Consider the following 16707-nt stretch of genomic DNA (forward strand, 5'->3'; position numbering starts at 1 on the left):
GTACAGCCCTCTCGCAGTGTCCGGAGCAAGTATGGTGGGTCTGACACACCGGTGTCAATATGTTCTTTTTTCCATTTCCAGGAGTGTACATTTTTTTCCAAGTGAAAATACACTATACCCTACGTGAATATACATTTTTTCCACGTTAAGCGATGATATATTTTCCCCCAGAGCTGTAAAACTCATCAATCCATTGAAGGTATTTTACACCAGCATAGACCTTCTGGGAATTTTAGGAGTTGAAACCCACCAAAAAAAGAATATGTTTCGGAGAGATTTTTAATTTGTGGCACCATGTACGCTGCATAGTTTGATATTATGAAAGTGTAAACATGAATTTCACCACAGACAGTATGGTAGCTTCTGAACTACTGAAGTAAAGATTGCGAAGTGCTTTTGGCAGCCAATCACAGCTTATGTCAAATGTCAAATACTCTGACCAGCCAATGACAGCAGATATTCAGAGCATAGGACATATGATGTAGTCAGCCAATAGCAACATCACTGATAAGTATTGCAAACACACAAATAGCGAAAGTTAATGGTTTAGATTAATATACATACAGCATAGCCACAACAAAAACTATGCTTTAACAAATAATAATGGTTGTCAATTTTTTTCCCAAGTGTGCAGTTAGGCAGGATTGTAAGAGCACAGCTTAAACCACAGCACCTGAATATTTCTGAGAAACACAATTATAAATTTCACTGCTATGTGCTGAATATTTCATGGATTACCTGGCTGAATATATGTTACACCAAGCACCGTGTCTTTCCCATAGACAAGCCATTTACGAGTGAAATTGTTCACTTGTTTTTGGGAGGATAATTATACATTTTGCCATTCTTACTGCATAATTTGTAATATACAAAAGAACTAAAACAAGTATGAAAACTAAGATTGAAACTTAGTCTTGTCCAGTGCAGGGTGTATACATGGACAAGGAAAAAAAATTCCTCGATTTCCCAGTAAAAAATACACTTTCTCCCGGGTGAAAACACACTTTTTCCATGTTAAGTGACAGTTTATTTTCCCTGCAAAACTTATCAATTCTTTGAATGGTTTTGGGTTTATACACGGGCATTGAATTCCACGGCCAGAAAATATCTTTCATGTGCAGCAACGTGCATGCTGCGTATTTTCGTATTACAAAAGTATACATTGGAATGAAACCAAACACCACGTTTCTTTCCGAATCATTGAAATCGAGATTGCAATGCGGTTTTGTAAGCCAGTTATTACTCATGTCATGTGATCTCACCAGCCGATGACAGCAGATATTCACAGCATAGGACACATGATGTAGGCAGCCAACAGAAACATCACTGTTACATAGCTACAAGAAAAGCAAAGGATTCACATATAACATTGGTCTCTGAGGTTAATAGGCTACAACAGAAGCTAAGCTTTAGCATGAGTGTGTTACAGTTTAAGATACATCAACAAATGCGCCAGTAAAATTTTTAATAAAGTCATAAATGTCTGACCTTCCTGGTTCAAAATTCTTCTAAATGGCTCTTCATCATAGAGTTGATTTTTAAATGAGACTGAAAGACTCTGTGATTTAAGAAATTCATGGTACATTCCTGCACATAGTTCAACTTAAGTTAAAGGATATTTATGTTGAAAGTAACACTTTTCAAACCACCTTTCACAATATTTTCCCGCGACCTGTTAAAAACAGGTTCGTTTCAGCAGTTCCCAGAGAGTACAGATAATAGGTGACACCGCACTTGCATGGCTACCATGACATAGGAATCCTGTATGTACGTGTAAAACATTAAAAGATCACATATTATGTCATAAAGGAAACAAGACATCAGAGAAAACTGCAAGAACATCGGAATTTCATGAACCATAATAAAATGTGCACATTTAAAGTGCATACTTAAAGTGCGCATTCATATGTCCAGATTCCCAATGAAGTAGACCTCGACCTGATATTAAGTTTTTTCAGTGTGGTTTTCGGAATGTAAATTTTCTTGTAGCACCAGTACTGTATTATATCACGTTTGGTTCTTTATTATGAAATAATGCCATACATGCTAGAAGATGAAAACGTGCATTTGAAATGCTGCGAACAGTCGAAACTAGCCAGCACTGTGGAATTAAACATTTCGTTTGAAATACATTGACTGCCGCTGCTGAAAAGGTTAAGAAAAGTCCAATTTCTTTAGCAAACAGACAAAAATAACTTCAGTGTTCTGCAAGGCGATTAGTGCTTGGCTGTCAGAAAGGTGGAAATAAAATAAAATCCGAAACTAATAACATATTTTAGCCTTCCGTAATTAGTGAATGTGTTGTAATTCATTTGATAGCGCCTGGCCACAGATATCTGTTTTGTTTTCATTTGACGTGAGAGTAAATGAAGGAGAAACACCAAAATCACTAAATGTGAACATGGGTCACATGGAGACTACCCGCTAAACTCTGCTCTGCACATCATCTTCTGATCTACAATATTTGTCCCCCCCCCCCCCCCCCCCCTCTCCCCAAAAAAAAAAAAAAAATCGAATTTTCAAAAATATGTTCACCTTGTAGTGCACGTCTTCCTGAAAAGTCTGAAACATAAAACATATGTGTTCGAGGAAATGTAAGACATTTTGTTTGGTCTTAAGGGTGCCACAGTGCAGTGCCACTCCTCTATAGACAGCATTCTTCTGTCACTGTATTTCCTTCTGTGGAATTTTAACGTGTATATTTAGTAACGGATGCCATCAAACTACATTCAGGAAATTGGTCGATCAGTTTGACAGCCTGGCCCTCTTTTTTTTTTATATATATAAAAAAAAAACACCTCACGATTAATAGTGGATGCGATTATTTGTAGTCAGGAGAACAAGAACTCTTCAGAAATAACTGCCGTTTTGTGTGACATAAAATTAAATATAGGATACATAAAACCAATAAAGACAAGAGACAAGCAATGAAGTACACATTTCTTCAATTCTTAGCTCCCAGCCTTTTTTCTCTTTAATCTTGCTACAGCTTTACATGGCGTGGTTTCCTTTCTGTGAAAAAATCTATTACCTCAGCAAAGTTTGTCACAGGTTTTGCTACATAATCGAAATGTCGTTATCTAATATTGAAAAAAGCTGTTAACACAAATATTACCCAAGACTGGTGTGGTTTCTCGATCTGATTATGTCTATTTTGTTACTGTCTGCTAGATAAAACAAAATAGGCCTTTCTAATATTGCAGCAATTTATTAACACACACCAAATAAACAAGAACTGATTTGGCACAAATGGCCATTTTTATAACAAGACAGAACATAATTCACAAAGTACCAATATCAAATGCCTGTTAGGCCTACTACAAGCAAAAAGCTTCATGGTAGGAAACAGTCTCACATTTCATTCACATGCACCAGTTTCTCAAGCATGAGATCGAAAAGTAGTATTATGAAATTGTTATATAAATTTGGAATCGTCTTATTCTTCCATAATTTGTATTATGTCCCCATTTCTTCTCCTTCCCCATTCTAACAAACAATTTTGTCATCACCAACTGTGTAGCTATTTCTGTCATGGTCAAAATTAGTTCGCCAATTAACTTCACTAACCCTGGTAGAATCACAAGTTTAGTTAACCCATGATTATTCTTCGGTTAGGCGCTGTTACGTATTTGTACAACACGTTTTCTGCATTACTTCCAGAATAGAACTTACGTGGCTGCTAGCAGGGGATTGTACAACTGGTCCTTAGAACTATAGCGACCTGGAAAAAATTTTCTGTCAAAATTTCATTTTCTTGGATACACCGAGAAGACAATATGTAATCTTTCTCACCTGTTATTCCTGTTAGTCGTTCATTTCCATCCTGGTAATCTGAATCTAAGGATTTTGCTAGTAATTATAACAATGCTGATCATTCACAAACCCAATCAACCACATAATCATATGGCAAATGGTATTCATCCGTTTGGCTTTACTACGCTCAGCTCGTATAGCCCCGTTCCCTTTTGCCTGAGGAAAGTTTATTTCTAGATGCAATGAGGATGTGTTCAAAGAAGTTCAAAAACCAACAGGGATGCATTTCAGAATCATATCAATAATCAATAGACCAATGTGCGGTGGATACTAAGCGCTTTGTCAAATAAGCTTTTTTTCGTCAAGAATATGAATTTGGTACCCCTTTTTCCAGTAGCATCTAGCTGCTTGCTGCGACTGCTTGCACAGCCAACAACCACATTCCTGTTGCCAAAAGTGGGACAATCTACTGCTCAAACGTGACTCAACTGCGCATGTGCATGAGTCCGCTCATAACCGCTAAAACGAATCTCATGTAAACCATTGTAATTTCATGCTCATAGGAGGCAATTTGTAGTTATGAAGCATTGCATAGTCTTCCTAAATCTTTTGATACATTTTGCTGTTAGTACACGCTTGCATGAGCCCTGTGTGTCGTTGCTGTATATGGCACATTTCCTTTGTGATTTAAGTTATTTTAATTTTTTTCTCTCGTTTATGTCTTATTGTTGAAGAGTTATTCTGCAGGAGCGGGATACAGTAATATCCTTTGCCAGAGTACTGGTTCTTACCAGTGAATGTTACAAAAATTTAACTGAAAACTAAAACAAGGAAAAATTCCTGTAATTCTAAAAAATTCCAGGGTTCTTCCCGGTTTTCTCCCAGATGAAAAAATTCCCAGGTTTTTCCCAGATCTCCCGGTTGTCCTGGATTGTATACACCCTGTAGTGTATTACCCTTTATCTATCAAACACAAATGTGCCAGAAAAATTTTAAATAATGACATAAATGGATGGTTTTCTGGGCTCAAAATTTTTCTAACTGGCTGGCCCACAAAGTGTTAAATTTTGAATGAGATTCAAATGCTCAATGAGTTAAGAAACTGATAGCAAATTCTCACAGAACATAATTCATCTTGAGTAAAAGGAAAATTAATTTGAAAGTAACACTTCTTAAACCATCTTTCACAATATTTCCCTATGGCCCATTAGAGATGCAAACAATTGTGACATCATCTTCATTGAAAAGATAACCTATAGTTCACAAGACTTTGTGCAAACATGACATCATTTTGACACACATGGAGTTATCAAAAACTGCAGGATCTGCCACTGACTTTCATTAACATTCAATGTGGGGCACTTGGAAAACATCATATTGCATTCTGTAATTCTGTATCATAATTTGTCTGTTATGAAAGTATGCTGTTTAAGGGCAATGGCACAATGATTATGTATAAAAAAACACATAATTCTTAGTATGATCTGTTATACTTAAACCTCATATAATGACGTATCCTCATATAATGACGTATCAGCTATTAAAGCTTCCGGGTCATTCCGAGTCAAAACATGCAATAATTCAAGGATTTGTAATGCGCTATCTTGGATTTTCACAAAACATCGCACATTTCCTTATACCTATACCAGAGGAACTTCTTTAAAATATTTTTGATCCCAGACAACAACTTTATTTTATATCATATTTTAAATGTAGTGGTATTCTGATATCTTGGCTCTGCAAGAATGTCAATCCAAAATGATACTTATCTTCATGAATGTCCATAACGCTTCATGAATGTCGATAACTCAGGTGTTTATGAAGGTTTTGATTTGGAAATTTTTACAGAAGTTAAGTAAGGTTCACAATTAACAGATATCCAGTTATTGAAGCATTAAAGTTACAAACAATTTTTTTTTTAAAAATATTAATATATGTCAATTTTTGACTTCAGTAAAATTGTGGGGATGTGGAAAAGTGCTTGTATCACATTTTTACAACCTGCTGGGAACCTGATTTTGGTCTTAAATAATCCCCTATATTGTAAGTTTTCTAGTAAAATAAAAATTTTAATGGGTCTTCTGCTAACTGACACACACAGCTGAAATCAAAATAATTTTTGATGTGATGGTAAAGGGTCTTTTTAATAAAATTCAGCCACTCACCATCTCACTGCCTCACATGCAACGGTATCAAATCACCATATTTAAGTATAACTCGTTCTAGGCCAGCAAGTTAACTTTTTGTGAGAACTTTTTTTTCCTTTCATATGTGTTCAGCCAATCACCTGCTCACAGTCATTAAAAAAGTGTTCTGAGATAGCAGTACTTTGTCTAAAACCTTTATAGGCATGAAAAAATGCAACAATTGCTGAAATTCACAGTTGAGAATAACTGGCATGAAACTATTAGTCTATTTGGCCTCAGTTGCTCTTTGTCATTTGATAACCTACACCTTAGTAAACACTCGACAAAAAAATAGAAGTGCTGCGATCCAATATAAGCTTTCCACAAGACCAAGAAAGTGTTACTGCATGTGGACGTCACAGATACTATTATTTGAAAGTTTTTGAAAGTCATCAAAGAACTTGTTGTAATCCCCTCAAAAAACGCAAATAAAGTGCTAAAAGAACCTACGTAAAACAAGGCCAAAACCTGTGCACATTTGTGAACAGAAAACAGAAATTAATGATATAAATGAAAGTGATGCAAATGACCCAGACATGACAGTTCACGAATCAGTACTAAACAGTCAAGGTATTGAGGCTGCAAATAAAACTTCATATGATTTGACGTGCTCTCCCTTAAAACATCGCTCCATTCCAAATTACAAAAAGATTTCGTATGGCAAAAAGAAGCTAGAAAATTGAAAAGAAAAATGTGCCAGACATCAGATTGCAGTACTGAAGATTCTGATCACAGAGAAGAAATATTTGATGAAATTGCTAAAAGAGCCAAAGATTTTTATGCTATAATATTGTTAATGAAAGAAAAAGTGGCTAGTGTAGGAGTACCCAAAAAAATTCAAATGTTAGCTTTCGGTCCATGCTTTTGGTATAAAGAAAAGATAAATCAGAATTCAATGTTAGTGAATATGTGTAAATAAAACAGAAAGAAACTTCCACATGGGAAAAATATATTAAAAACAAAGATTCCAAGACTTACCAAGCGGGAAAGCGCCGGCAGACAGGCACATGAACAAAACACACAAACACACACACAGAATTACGAGCTTTCGCAACTGGCAGTTGCTTCGTCAGGAAAGAGGGAAGGAGAGGGAAAAATGAAAGGATGTGGGTTTTAAGGGAGAGGGTAAGGAGTCATTCCAATCCCGGGAGCGGAAAGACTTCCCTTAGGGGAAAAAAAGGACAGGTGTACACTCGCACACACACACACATATCCATCCGCACATACACAGACACAAGCAGACATATTTAAAGGCAAAGAGTTAAGGGCAGAGATGTCAGTCGAGGCGGAAGTACAGAGGCAAAGAAGTTGTTGAAAGACAGGTGAGGTATGAGCGGCGGCAACTTGAAATTAGCGGAGGTTGAGGCCTGGCGGATATCGAGAAGAGAGGATATACTGAAGGGCGAGTTCCCATCTCCGGAGTTCGGATAGGTTGGTGTTGGTGGGAAGTATCCAGATAACTCGGACGGTGTAACACTGTGCCAAGATGTGCTGGCCGTGCATCAAGGCATGTTTAGCCACAGGGTGATCCTCATTACCAACAAACACTGTCTGCCTGTGTCCATTCATTCGAATGGACAGTTTGTTGCTGGTCATTCCCACATAGAAAGCATCACAGTGCAGGCAGGTCAGTTGGTAAATCACGTGGGTGCTTTCACATGTGGCTCTCCCTTTGATCGTGTACACCTTCCGGGTTACAGGACTGGAGTAGGTGGTGGTGGGAGGGTGCATAGGACAGGTTTTACACCGGGGGCGGTTGCAAGGGTAGGAGCCAGAGGGTAGGGGAGGTGGTTTGGGGATTTCATAGGGATGAACCAAGAGGTTACGAAGGTTAGGTGGATGGCGGAAAGACACTCTTGGTGGAGTGGGGAGGATTTCATGAAGGATGGATCTCATTTCGGGGCAGGATTTTAGGAAGTCGTATCCCTGCTGGAGAGCCACATTCAAGGTCTGATCCAGTCCCGGGAAGTATTCTGTTACAAGTGGGGCACTTTTGGGGTTCTTCTGTGAGAGGTTCTGGGTTTGAGGGGATGAGGAAGTGGCTCTGGTTATCTGCTTCTGTACCAGGTTTTTTTTATACTTTTTCCTGCTTTCCATTCCCTGAGACTTCTGTTATTAATCTAATAGAAGTATGTTGTGTACAGAGTCTTCTCCACCCTCACCCCCCCCCCCCCCCCCCTTTCATTCCCACACACACAAAAATTAAGCATGAAACATGAAAATGTGGATAAATTTTCAAACTTTGTCATCTAGTAAAGCAAACTATCATTTAGAACAAAAAGCTTAGAAAAGACTAACACATTTGCAACAGAATTAAAAGGTAACTTCGTCTCTGGTAGTTATGAAGTGTATAAAAACGGTTTATCAGCTAGTTCTTTTAGGACACTTCATTTCCAAACAAATGTCTTCAATTCGAGTATATCTTTAACCATCAATATCACGAATTTCATCAGTTTATTACAACAAATTTTACCAATAGCAATGTGTTTTTGAGAGCTCATCAATGTATTGATTTTTTGAAACTGCATTTATTCAATGGACATGAGATAAATGTGTTGAAGCTTTAATTCGTCTGCTAGAATGGCTATTCACCCTTTCAATTGCAGACCAACTTTTGAAACTAGTTTTCATTCTCTGAAAACAAGCTTATTTTGCTGCCATACCTTAATGACCACTGTTTAATATATAGTATAAGTTATTGGACTCAACACTGATTGGCCTTAGGTCACCTCACTTTTGGGGTTGATGGAGGCATTTTAGGAAAAGTAGTTAATACATCTGTTCCATTAACTTCCTGAGTTATCTCTTGTCAACACTTCAATCTCTCGCCTATCCACAGCCCAGTCAAAATGAAAGCAAAACTTTACACATTTATAAATGGTGTAACTTTGAAGTTAACATACCCTGCAGTACAGAAAAATCATAATCTCCTGTTCTCCCTCCTTGAGATGAATTTTATCTTTTTGACTGTCATGTTTGCCTCATATGTTGTGGATCAAACAATTCCAAAAGTTAATAGACAGCTCTTTTCATCTTTGGTACAGCATGTGAAGTCAAAATGATGCCATGTTTGGACAAAGTCTTGTGAACTGCAAGTTACACTGTTTAAAAGCAGTTTGTTGTTACAAAGTATTTTTTAGTCTCCATCCAAAAGTCTTTGACACTTTTCTTTGCAACTAAAGTTCTATTTTGGTGTTATTCTCTCATTTCTGTTTTACTGCTGCATATTATTCTGCAGCTGCATCTAAAGTGAAAGTCTTTCTTAGTGTATCAGCTCTTACCAGCCAAAATTATAAAAATTTAACAGTAAAGAAAAACAATGAAAAATTACTAGAATTATGAAAAATTCTTACATTTTCCCCAGATTTCCTGGTTGTTCCGGGGTGTATACACCCTGCTTTAACAGAAGATTACTTCTTAACCCCTTCTGTGCTATGGGCATGTATACATGTCATTCTACGACATTTCCCATATGTTCTGGACATCTACACGTGTCACTTGGGTTTTCCTACAGTGCTATGGACATATGAATGCACTGTGGGCCATCAGCCTCATTGCTGCAGACGAGACACTTCCATATCTCATTGAATAATAGTTTCAAGTATTTATCATACAACATATGTGCCTCATTAGGTGTCATAATTTCCAAAAAACGAAAAAAAAGACTTTCTTTTGTACCTTGGATCGTTTATGAGATGTGATGATTGCTAGATCACAGGATTCAGTGTGCACAAGATTCATACCAGATAGGGTTGATAGAAGAGATAGAGAAGATCCAACGGAGAGAAGCGCACTTCATTACAGGATCATTTAGTAATCGCGAAAGCGTTACAGAGAACATACCTTCACCGAGGAGTCAAGCAGTATATTGCTCCCTCCTACGTATATCATGCTAACAGACCATGAGGATAAAATCAGAGAGATTAGAGCCCGCACAGAGGTATACCAACAATCCTTCTTTCCACGAACAATACAAGACTGGAATAGAAGGGAGAACCGATAGAGGTACTCAAGGTACCCTCGGCCACACACCGTCAGGTGGCTTGCGGAGTATGGATGTGGATGTGGATGTGGATGTAGATGTAGATGTAGAATAAGAATGGGCAAGTCACACACAACTGTTCTTTAGATATAAAACTCAATAACAAAATGAGATAACCTTCTACTGTCAATTTTAAATACAGGGTGTATACATGGACAACGAAATAAATTCACAGTTAAAAATACACTTATACCCGGGTGAAAATAAAACTTTCCCAGATGAAAACACACATTTTTCTGGGTGAAAATACGCTTTATCCATGTTAACTAACAGTATATATACTTTACCTTGGAACTGTAAGAAAAACGGTTTTATACATCGGCATAGAACTTCCCGGCACTTTAGGAAACAAAACACAGCAAGAAAATACGACATTTTGGAAAGACCTTTTAAGTGCAACAACATATACAATGCATATGTTCGTATTATGAAAGTATAAATATCAATTCCACCAAACACTGCATATTACTTTACAAAGCACTGAATTTGACACTGTGATGCCCTTTCATCAGCGAAGCATAGCTAACATCATGTTATCTCACCAGAAAACGAGAGCAGATATTCAAAGCATAGGACACTTCTTATTGATGTACCCAGCCAATAGCAAAGTTCCTGAGTTTTTCCCAGTTTTCTCCTTTCTGCAGAAAATCCAGTTGTCCCAGGGTGTATACACCGTGTAAATAAAATTTTGGTATCTTATATGTATTTTGTTCATGGCAATGTATGTCCTACAATCAACCATACACAAAGTTTATGCAATGTGCATTTACCTCTGTAAACTCTTTAATATTTTGTGCATTTCTTTACTTAATTTGATCCAGGGCAGTAAGTATAATGGATAGCAAAAAGAAATTCAGATCTTTATTGTAAGACGTGCAAAAATCAAGTTCTTGAAAAATTCATAGTTGCCAAAACACCATCTCTCAGCACAGGCACCAGCATTTGGCAAGCAGTGCAGCCACAACAAAAGCTGCATCAGCATGGAATGCAAAGAGTACATCTGTAGCAGTGAAAACGTTAATGAGTGGAATACGACAGCATTTTAAATATGGTCAGTAACTATATGAAATACTGAAAACAAAATTTTGTTGCTCCAGAAGCCATTAGATAGGCAACCTTCAACTGGGCTTGGTGACCATGCCCCAGGATAGCCATGTGGTAATGTAGGTGCTATGAGAGGAAATGGCCAGTGACCTTGCCACATTGATAACACCAGTTACCACATTGCCTAAGCTAAGCACTATCAGGGTTGGCTAGCACTCAGTTGGGTGATAATTCCTGTCCACTGAGTGCTGTCAGCAAATAGGTTGCACTCCATGCTTGTGAAGCCAATTGAGGAGTAGCGGTTCTGGTCACAAAAGCTGACAATGACTGGGAGAGTGGTGTGCTCACCACGTGCCCCCTCCATATCCACATCTAATAATGTCAATAGACCTGTTCCACTGAGCCTTTTACGCTTTGTTCAGATGGAGTTTAGCTTATGGGAAGACTCACAGAGGTGCAAGTAGGCACATAGACAATGAAAGTAATAGCTAACACGTTGAATTTGTTGGCCTCTTCTACTAACAGGTAGTGAACTGATGATCATTGGCATGCTGACAGTTTGGGTGCAGAAGGAGAGGAGACAAATAAGAAAGCAGTGAAAAAAGAGAATAGAAGACAAATATTCTAGGATAAGCCAGAAGGGTTTGTGAATTGTGTAAAAAGACATATAAATGTGCCTAACTAGTTTCATAGATTTTGTGGAAGTGAACCTGTTAGCTGCTGGCGAAGTGGCATAATACATTAGCTGATATGAACTAACATGTGGCGTACCATCCTCCTGTGTTCTACAGAAGATCGGTTGGCTGGACACGCCATCACCTTTGGCTGTGTATGCTCTTACTTGTATACTGTAGTTGCAGAAACTTTCCAAGTTTCTGAGTGTAAACTTCTGATCTTGTGTGACTTGTTCTGTAGGGGGTGATATTTCTGAAAAAGAAATAAGACATTACAAGTTTTTTGGTACACTATACAGACAAATGCATTTGCATACATTATGTCCACATTCTGCCAAATTGTATAGAAATTAAACCTTTTGTTGCCACGGGCACACATGTGCGCCCTGCAGTTCATATACCTAGAGTATCATAATTAGTGATATAAAAGAATCATTGTGTACAACAACAGAAAAAATGCTCTCATACATACAGTCATGGTTTTCTTCAAATAAGCTGACATTAAATACAAACAAAACAAACTACATACAGTATGGAAGCAAGTGCCAAGGAGAAAATATGTGCCTTATGCTGGATAGCAAACAAATAGAAGGAGGGTGCACCACAAAGTTTCTTGGAATGCGAATTGACCAAGATTTAAAATGGAATGAACACAGTGTATATCTTACTCAGAAACTTAGCTCAGCATGTTTCGCCTTAAGGATAATATCCAAGGTATGTAGCAAAGAATGTATTAGAGCGGTGTACTTTAGCTATTTCCAATCAGTTGCAAGCTATGGCATAAGTTTTTGGGGAAAAACCAGGTCAAGACTAAATGACATTTTTATTATGCAAAAAAGAGCTATTCATATCATGACACACAGCCCACCACAAACTCACTGCAGACCCTTATTCTAAACAACTAAAGATACTTACAATACCATCAATATATATTTTTCAATGACTGGAAATAATCAGTAAAAGTAACTGCGATCTCCAAACCAACTCAAGCTACCATGATCACAATACAAGGCATTGTAAAGACTTCCACATTCCCTATGTAGCAAAAACTAGAAGTCAGAAACATGTTAGCCATTTAGGAATAAAGCTTTTAAATGCACTTCCATTTCAAATTAAAGAATTGAAAGGCAAAAATAATTTCAAGTGTGAAGTAAAAAATTACTTGATGGAAAAATGCTACTACAGTGTAAATGAATACCTGTCTCAGAGTGTGGATTGAAACCTGTGCTTACTTTTTAAAAAAAAACTCAAACTAATTTAATTATGTTTTCAATTTCTTAATTATGTTACTTAGGAAAAATCTGTTAAATATCTGTAATATGTTTTGAGTATGAGACGTAGTGAATGATCATTAATTGTTTATCATGAGCACGTACATTGTTTTTAGGTAATAAGTTCTTGTACACTACTTATGTACTATGTGTATGTAATTTGTTTGCTGTTTGTATATTTTGTCAATTTATTATGTGTATCTGTTGTTATGTGTTACGTGTAATCAAATGACAAATCCTATATCACATGTGTGATCTATTGGATGCTAAATAAATAAATAAATAAATAAATAAATAAATAAATAAATAAATGACTATGGGAGTATGCCCGGCAGGTAAAATAATGAAACCAATATGGGCATTCTTTTACACCCAACAGGTAGGGAGGCCTGCCAGCTAAGGGCATTGCTTTCACCTGCTCCTTGGCCCTTTATGCTTATGAGTTGATCTAATAGATACAATTTGATTTCCTAACTGACACACAACAAAAATGCAGACATATATAATCTGCAACGCATTACTTATTCTAATGAATTGACATCTCAGATGTTACAAAAGTGAACAGCACAGCAGCCAGAACAGAAAACCACACACTGCCAAACAAATTAAATTTGATTTCATAATCTACACAGTACTCATGAAACAAACACATTAAAGCTGAAACGGCAATGATATATTAGATGATGCAAAAAATGAACAGCACAGCAAAAGCATGAACAATTTCTCAACAACTATCACTGCTGCATAGAACAGAAAATGGTGTGTACAGCCAAGTAAATGTAGTTTGATTTCCTAATCTACAAAGTACACTATACAAACATACTTGTAGACAATCTGAAAGGGCATGAATTATCCTACTGAACTGATGTATCAGATGTTGCAAAAGGTGAACAGTGCAGCAAAATATGTGCAGTTTGACAGCAGCACTCACTGCCAAGCAGAACAGAAAATGATCTGGGTTTTGGGTGCCTTCACTAGGAACTTTAAAATTGTACGTCTTGAACGGTTTTTGTCTGATGGTAATGAGATTTTAATGGTTAAAGGCACAGACAGATCTCAAGAAACACGATTTTCCAATCTCAAATAAAGACGAATTCTTATCATTTTTCTAAAATTACCTTTACTCAGACTTTGTTAAACTTATAACAGAAAGCTTGAATTGGTTTTGAATCAGTCTTTCATGGTTATCAGAAACTGCAACTATGAAGACTATTATTGAAGAATGACTCTACATGCATTGAAACATGTGAACAGGCTAGAATGACCGTAGCCTACAGCAGTTGTCAGCTGTGCCAGCTGCCCACTGGCCAGGTGCACAGTAAGCTTGATCCAGTCAGCTGGCCGGGCATGCAGCACTGTCAGCACTTGCATATGCGAAAGTGTTAAGGATGGAATTTAAAATAATTTAAATGTATTTTCTGTTACCCAATATTATTATAAACTTCTATCTTTGTGGGAAAAAAGAATAATCAGAAAGCAAAACTATCATTAGACGAACATAGCTACCCAACACAGATGGGAATAGGTAATTCATACCCATCGCTTTTTACACATTACAAAAATACAATTTTTTCTATAGAATAGAAGTAGTTGTTAAGAAGAAACTATTTCAGTTTGTTTTCAAATTGAACTTTGCTCATTGCCATATGTTTTACATCCATAACTAAGGGATCAAATATTTTGGTGGCAGCATTGTGCACCCCTGTTTGTGCTAAAGACAACCTTCATGTGGGATAATGAATGCCATTTTTTCATTTTAGGCCTCTCTTTTGCTGTCACAGTTTTATTCATAACTTGCACAGGAAGAAATATATTTACTTATTGCCAGTTTTGGACTGTGTGTCCATCATCAAATCAGTCATAAATCTAAGTCTTGCATTACACCAGTCATACTAGTAGAAAATTGGCCATGAAATCAATAAATGTGATAGTACATAATGTGTGCTCGTTGCTAACTGTCAGAGTAAGAAGAGTTGATTTCGTGGCCAATTTTCCACTCATATGACTAGTGCAATACACGGTTTACACTTGTGGCTGATTTGATAGTGGACGAACAGTCCAAATCTGGTCATCAATAAATAAATGTTCTTCCTGTGCAACTTAAGATGGTATTCATAATGGTTACTGTTGTCACAAAAAAATGCTGTCGATCCATCCTAATCTAACAACGAGATAAATAATAAAGTATTATTAGTACAATTTTGGATGATGTTTTATGCTTACTGCTGTCTTCAAACAAGTATTTTCACAAACATATTGAGAGTATATTACCACTAACTATAATTGTTTGAGTCTGGTACCTATTTTGAACAAGACTTGAACATTTTAGCACAATGTCATTTGTCTTGAGTGTCAGTGAAGGGACTCAATTAATCGATCTGGTTATCAGGTATAACCTCTGCGTCAACTGGCTTACAGCAACTATCTGCTTCAGTTTATACTTCTCAACACTGTGAGGTCATTGGAAAAATCTTCAGCTGAATTTATCTCTGGCTTTAGCCAGCTTCCAGTATCTATAATAATTTCTGCTTCAATCCCCTTGATAAGCAGTTGGAGATCTGCTCCATTAAATTTCGGGAATGCAGCCGCATGAATTCTGCTTCTTCTAATATTTCGGCTGTATACCTTTCAGCCATCTTCAGAGAGAGCCGTACGACTGACGCTCCAGCGCTCGCTCCATCCTTTTAAACTCGCGAACCGCGCCACTGCGCATGCGGCCACAGATAAACAAGGCGCCAGTGAAGTTAATCGGCGTCAAAGACGTACAACATATGCATGAGTTACGTCTGTGGCTGCGCATTCGATGCGTGCTGGGAGGTCGATGTATTACTAGGAGCTGAACTGTAGCGACGTCTTTGTAAGTTCCATATTGAAAGTGCCGGATTCCATGATTTATCTAATGTGAAACCGCTGTCTCTATTAATTAAATTGTTCGTCAAGCGGATTTCAATGGCCTCTTTTACTACGGAATGCCATCGAATGCGCAGCCACAGACGTAACTCATGCATATGTTGTACGTCTTTGACGCCGATTAACTTCACTGGCGCCTTGTTTATCTGTGGCCGCATGCGCAGTGGCGCGGTTCGCGAGTTTAAAAGGATGGAGCGAGCGCTGGAGCGTCAGTCGTACGGCTCTCTCTGAAGATGGCTGAAAGGTATACAGCCGAAATATTAGAAGAAGCAGAATTCATGCGGCTGCATTCCCGAAATTTAATGGAGCAGTCTATGCGCCGCGAAAACTTGAAGATTCAGTTGGAGATCTGTTTTTTTCCCAATACCACTACAATAATTTGCAACTACCTAGGTCTACCATTACCCTGTGTTGGACCGTACACCTGTTTGTATTTTCTCAAGATGCTCAAACCTAGAAAACCACCCAGTCCACTCTGCATAGCACCTGCAACCCATAAAGCTGCCTCCTGTGTGTAGTGGACCCCTAATTTATTAAGCAGATCCTGATGGCTCTCCACCTAATGCAAGTTAAGGAGTTTGCAGCTTATATGGTTGCAGAACTGTCTGAGCCTATGATTCAGACGAGCCAATGGCCTCTGTAGCAAAGCACTGCAGCCAGTCTGCTGCAAATGGTGAGCTCTGCCTTTATGTAGTAAGTCAGGTTGGCCATCTTTACTAATTCACGTAGCTGCCGGAAACCACGGAGAATCTCCTCTTATCCAAAGTGACACACAATGTTAATACCAACATGAGCCATCACCACCTGCAGTTGGCTTCACCCTGTGG

At 37.7% G+C, this 16707-nt stretch overlaps 1 protein-coding gene across 1 annotated transcript in view; it reads right to left on the reverse strand.

Annotated features, from left to right (window-relative positions):
- The window catches only part of LOC126336288 (Down syndrome cell adhesion molecule-like protein Dscam2), a 387422-nt gene that overhangs the window by 200187 nt on the left and 170528 nt on the right, over positions 1 to 16707 (reverse strand). Inside the window, exon 10 of the mRNA XM_049999822.1 lies at positions 11797 to 11952. Coding sequence (XP_049855779.1) covers positions 11797 to 11952 — 156 coding nt within the window. The remainder of the gene's footprint in view (positions 1 to 11796; positions 11953 to 16707) is intronic.

The sequence above is a fragment of the Schistocerca gregaria genome, chromosome 2, assembly GCF_023897955.1.
Source record: "Schistocerca gregaria isolate iqSchGreg1 chromosome 2, iqSchGreg1.2, whole genome shotgun sequence".
Lineage (NCBI taxonomy): Eukaryota > Metazoa > Arthropoda > Insecta > Orthoptera > Acrididae > Schistocerca > Schistocerca gregaria.